Source organism: Neltuma alba, unplaced genomic scaffold (genome assembly GCF_004799145.2).
Source record: "Neltuma alba isolate B1F8T4 unplaced genomic scaffold, ASM479914v2 tig00011348_pilon, whole genome shotgun sequence".
NCBI classification, from domain to species: domain Eukaryota; kingdom Viridiplantae; phylum Streptophyta; class Magnoliopsida; order Fabales; family Fabaceae; genus Neltuma; species Neltuma alba.
Genome location: NW_021636048.1, coordinates 350,552 through 356,170, shown reverse-complemented (window position 1 = coordinate 356,170; position 5,619 = coordinate 350,552). Strand labels below are relative to the sequence as shown.

The 5,619-nt window shown below is 31.5% G+C and overlaps 1 protein-coding gene across 1 annotated transcript; it reads left to right on the top strand.

The window, feature by feature from the left end:
- The first annotated feature begins 215 nt into the window (after positions 1–215).
- LOC114712352 (nudix hydrolase 2-like) lies at positions 216–5,259 on the top strand. Its single transcript, XM_028896872.1, has 9 exons — positions 216–333; positions 434–633; positions 2,011–2,076; positions 2,650–2,787; positions 2,935–3,012; positions 3,396–3,446; positions 3,546–3,580; positions 3,965–4,073; positions 4,890–5,259. The coding sequence occupies exons 1-9, from the start codon at positions 216–218 to the stop codon at positions 5,067–5,069; spliced, it is 975 nt and encodes a 324-aa protein (XP_028752705.1). The 3' UTR covers positions 5,070–5,259.
- Positions 5,260–5,619: the final 360 nt, after the last annotated feature.

Sequence of the window (5,619 nt, the reverse complement as noted above, 5' to 3'; positions counted from 1 at the left end):
CGAAGCAATTCCTTATTACCTACGACTGATTCAAAGTCCGCAGCCTCGCCTCAGATTCCACGAAAACACTTCTCCGTCACCACTCGTCCCTTCAATTTTATATATAGTACACGCTTCCCATCGATCTTCAAATTTGCATTCATTGCTCTCCACTGATCAAACAACTTTCCATTATCATTATATTGTCTTCGTGTTTCTGAAACTCAGTCATCAGCATGCATAGGTTCAGACTCCGATCAGCTTCCAAGCTTTTCCTTTCTTCTTCTTCCTCTTCCTCTTCTTCTGCAACTCCAAAGAGATGCTTCCATTGTTCTCTCAGTGCCATTCCTCATGGTATGCATTATTCTGCTACCTAAATACATATATATGATTGTTTTTTTTTAAGTACTGAAATAATAACCTTTTGGGTTGTGAATACTCAATTTGCTTATAGGATGCGAGGAGAGTGAAATTGTAGTGGCAAGGTCTCGTGTGAGGAAGGAGAAAAGGGAGAGAAAATCTATTATTTCTGGTGGATTGCTGAATGCTGTTGAGGATCAACATGGAGGTGTTATCGTAAACATGAACAAGCGTCTGGATTCCAAAGTTTTTTCTTCTATGTTACACGCTTCAATCTCACATTGGAGACAACAGGTACAATCTCTCTCTCTCTCTCTCTATATATATATATTCAGCTATATGCAACTGTGTGTAGAGAGAAAAGAGTTAGCATAGTACAAATTAAAAAGTATTTTACATCACTTCTCCAACAAGTACATATACCGCCGACAAAAAAATACTCGACTGTCTGCATTAATTATGAAGAATTTAATTTTTTTTTTGGCCTTGATGAATAATTTAATTAAACTAAGTAATTTATTGAATAACTTTGTACAGAGGTTGTTGTTATAACCGGTGTGTAAAGCATTTTCTACTCGAATTCCTTTAGCAACCAATGTAAAAAGTCAATAGTCTCATACTCCTCCGGTCCTTATTATAAGACCTAATTTGACTTTTTATTTGGTCCTAATTATAAGACCCAATCCATTTTCTCTCTTATATTTATGTATTTTTTTCCAAGATAATCCTTCTAATAATGATAGTTTTAGCCAATATACTTAATTAGCAAGGATATTTTAGGAATAACAATACTTATTTATTATAAATAACCAATTTAACTTACTTCCTTAATCTCCTCAAATAAGTCAATTGGGTCTTATAATTAGGACCGGAGGAGTATCTTATTTATAAAAATGTTACCGATCATATTTTTTACGCCATTTTCACAACAACCGGCGTAAAAGGCGTACTGTAAAAATGCTATTTTGCAGTAGTATAAAAGGAAGGTGAGACTTATACTGAAGGCTGGGCCTCTGATATGGTGCATTACATTCATGACTAAAAAAATTTAACTTAATTTAATGGCACGTTAAAAAAGAAGTAAGTACTATGTGCAAATTTACCCATGAAATATTTTGCCATTGGTATCAAACATCATAAATTCTTCTTGGCTGGATGCAAAAATATACATGGAATTTTCAAAATAGTGATAAAATACTATAGTTATTAAGTCAATTAACGTTGACCATTTAGCAAACATCTAGATCAAGAAAATAGTGTAAAAATTTATATGAAGTTGTCATAAAAAAAGGTGCAAATATGCCATGGCCATTGGAAACTTTATGTACATTTTTGCATCATTTTGGAAACTTTATGTATATTTTTGCATCATTTTAAAAACTTTATGTGTATTTTCGCACTATTTTCTTAGTTGGTATATTTGTTAAACCGTCAATGCTAGTTAACTTAACGGCCTTGATATTTTTGCATCACCTTGAAAACTCCACATGTTTTTTAGTTCATGAGTGGATTTGCTCCTTAATCTATTTTTATGCTGTTTTCCCCTCTTAATGATAGTTCCTCTCAACTATATAAATATTACATTACAAAATAGGTCTTATATTTAAGACTGAAAGAGTACGTGTATGTGTGTGTGTGTGTATGAATTCATTCCTCAGTGTGATCTTGCAGGGAAAGAAAGGAGTATGGATCAAGTTGCCCATAGAATCATCAAATCTTGTTGAGGCTGCTACCAAGGTGATAATATTAGTTAAGAGAAAAAAATTATAATGCCAACCTTAATAAATTGTCATATTTCATTATACAAAAATCCTTTGAATCCTACACAAATAACCCTATTAATCTTTAAAACTTAATATGAGAAACTCCTAAACTTTCAAATTGTGTGGATAATCCATAGTAGTAAATTATATACTCCTTAGACTTTGCATTTGTATGCATACAACTCTCTAAAACTTTGCTTTATATGCAAATATAACTCCACTAAATCTTGAAGCTATGTACATATGAGTAGCGAACAAAACTAATAATCAGGGAGATGTCTGCATAAATGTGACAATTTAGAGGGGTTCATTGTGAAGTTAAGAAGATTATCTATCGATGACATAAAGTTTAGGGGTTATATATATAATCTAATTGAAATGTGTCATATATCCAACACAAGTTTGGAGCATATATGTCAGAATCGATAATGTTCCAATTTCTTTTGCTTTTTGTGTTTTTCAAATAAGCATGATTCTTCTTACGTCAGTGAAGCGTGTACGATAATGAGCCATATTTTGTTGGTTGTGAAAATATAATATAATGCAGGCAGGATTTAGGTATCACCATGCAGAACCTGAATACCTAATGCTTGTACGTTGGATTCCTAATACTCCTGACATTCTTCCTGCAAATGCTTCCCATCGGGTCAGCATTGGAGCCTTTGTTGTGAACTCCAAAAGAGAGGTCGGTGTACACACACGCACAACCCCCTTTAAGAAATATATTTCAGATACTTCCTGCAAATTTTAGACTTTAATTAATTGTCATCTTCTATACTGATAATTTATTTGTAAAAATTATTCCTTTTTTTGTTTTATTTTATTTTTGTAGGTGCTTGTGGTTCAAGAGAGATGCGGCAGATTCAGCGGAATAGGACTATGGAAGCTGCCCACTGGAGCTGTCAGTGAAGTGAGCATCTGTTATGATTTTATATATAAAATACCTCCATTCCTTAATATAAGAACTAGTTTGACATTCAGTTTTATCCTAAATGTAAGACATCAATTCACTTTGTCCCTTACATGTATTCATTTTTTCAAAATAGTTCCTGTAGTAGTTGGATACATTAAATATTCCTTCGAATAGTAGTTCTAACTAAATATATGACTAACAAGGATATTTTAGAAAAAATAACACCTATTTATATTACAAATAACTAACTTAACAAATTTTCTTAAATTACTCAAATCAGTCAACTAGCTCTTATATTAAAGACTAAAGGCAGTATGTATTATTGATGATTAATCAAAAAAATTCTGAATTTGAGTCTTATAAACTCTATCCTTTTGCAGGGTGAGGATATATGTACTGCTGCAACAAGAGAAGTCAAAGAAGAAACAGGGGTAATGAAGCAGAATCAATATATATGTGTGTGTATTATCTTTTTTATTCCAAGCTTTAGACTTTCATTCATAGTCTAAAACCAATGCTTTTTATTTCAGATAGACACAGATTTCGTTGAGGTTCTAGCATTCAGGTATGTATTCTTGAAGTTAATTTTATGTTGTAGATGTTTGTGCTGTTTGGTTAACTGCTGTCAATTATAATTTTATGTATTCATGGTAATTAAGGCCATTGATGTTGAAATTACGTAAATTTACTTTAAAATAAAAAGTATTTTTGACGTACGATCATATAGTTTTTACTTTTAAAATGCATGCATACGATATTAATAAGAATAGACCACATTAAACAATAATACTAGTTATCACATGGTATGATATATTAAAAGTTCAAAATATTTTTAAATATCATATTTTATGTGACATTACTAGTTAGAAGATTGCATGTTTGCGTGTGTGTAGCAAAATGAATCTTGTAGGTGGTCTTTTTCTAACAACTTGTGTGTTTCCGATATCAGGCAAGGTCACAAGTCCTTCTTTCAAAAATCAGATTTGTTCTTTATTTGCATGCTGCAACCACGTTCCTTTGACATCCAAAAGCAAGCTTCTGAAATCGACGCAGCTCAGGTATATATCCATGAATCTAAGAAATAGTGAGAATTCTTTTTTTTTTTTTTGGGCCAAAATAGTGAGAATTCTTGATCTCTCTCAATATCTCTCTCATTTCGAAAATCTAGGATTTGAATTGCCATATACATAAATACTACCTCCGGTCCTTAATATAAAAGTTCACTTAACTTTTATTTTGGTGCTAAATATAAGAGTCCAATCTACTTTGTTTCTCATATTTATTCATTTTTTTCAAGATAGTCCTTCTAATAATAGTAGTTCTAAGTCAAGTACACTTGATTAACAAGGATATTTTAAGAAAAACAATACCTATTTATTATAAATAACTAACTTAACTATTTGCTTAATCTACTCAAATCAGTCAACTAATTATTATATTAAGGACCTATTTTTTAACTTCATTCTTTAGTCCTTGTATTTTTTATTCAAACTTTATTTTAAGATATTTTTAAACTTAGAGTGCAACAAAGAAATACTCCCTCCAATTTCAAATGTAAAAATTTTATGAATAATTTTATATATTTAAAAAATTAGTTAAACTAGTTATTTGTAAAAGCTAGTTGCTAGTTTCTCTAAAATATCATTTTTAATCATCTGCATTTTGACTACCTCTTGATGGAAATCCCCCTTCATATGTACAATAAATAGGGATGGTTTAGAAAATTTTATAAATTTAGATGGGAAAGGAAATTAAGATCTTCTATAAAAATCAAAATGAATCGCCTTGTTTAACTCATACATTTAAGAGGGGAAGGGGTATCAATTTGCACAAAATTAAAATGACGTGGAATTTGGTATTGTTTTATTTTACAGTGGATGCCAATTGAGGAGTATGCAGCCCAACCTCTTGTGGGAGGAAATGAACTCTTCGGTTTGATTACAAAAGTTTGTTTAGCAAAGTTGGGTGGCACCTACAATGGCTTCTCTTCCCAACTCACAACTTCTTGTTCTGGCAAACAGTCTTTTCTCTACTTCAATGGCCGGATCTATTGATGAACCGTGAAGCTGCTAGAGATTCATTTGCCAAATAAGCTCTTTTGGACAGTTAGCCAAAAAATTATTATTACATAAGACAAATTGTTAGTATGTTACTAGTTGAGCAATTAGGATGCATAGCTTCAAGTTTGTCAAAAACAAAGAAAAAAGAAAAAGGATGGTGTTGCTGATCACTTTAGAGCCATTAGACAGGTCATTTTCTTTCATTCTTAAAATTATTTGTGTAAAATAAGAATTTTGTCCATTTATTATTCATTCATTATTATATTTGCAGCTTTGGAGCTGCCACAAGTTAGTTGGATATGCATTTTCTTTGTAGTTATGACACCCTGTTTTAGGAGCTTTAATTACACGTTTATATCCCTTTTAGTTATTGAAACAAGTTTACATGGCTTCGAGTTCATAAAACTTAATCTTTTAAGTCCAAACTACATTTCAAAGCTTTTGAGTACTCTACTCTCACAAAATATTAATTTGAACAAACTGCATGCGAGCACATAAATACATAGTTGTACATCTTTACTTCCATAACTTACATCCGTTCATT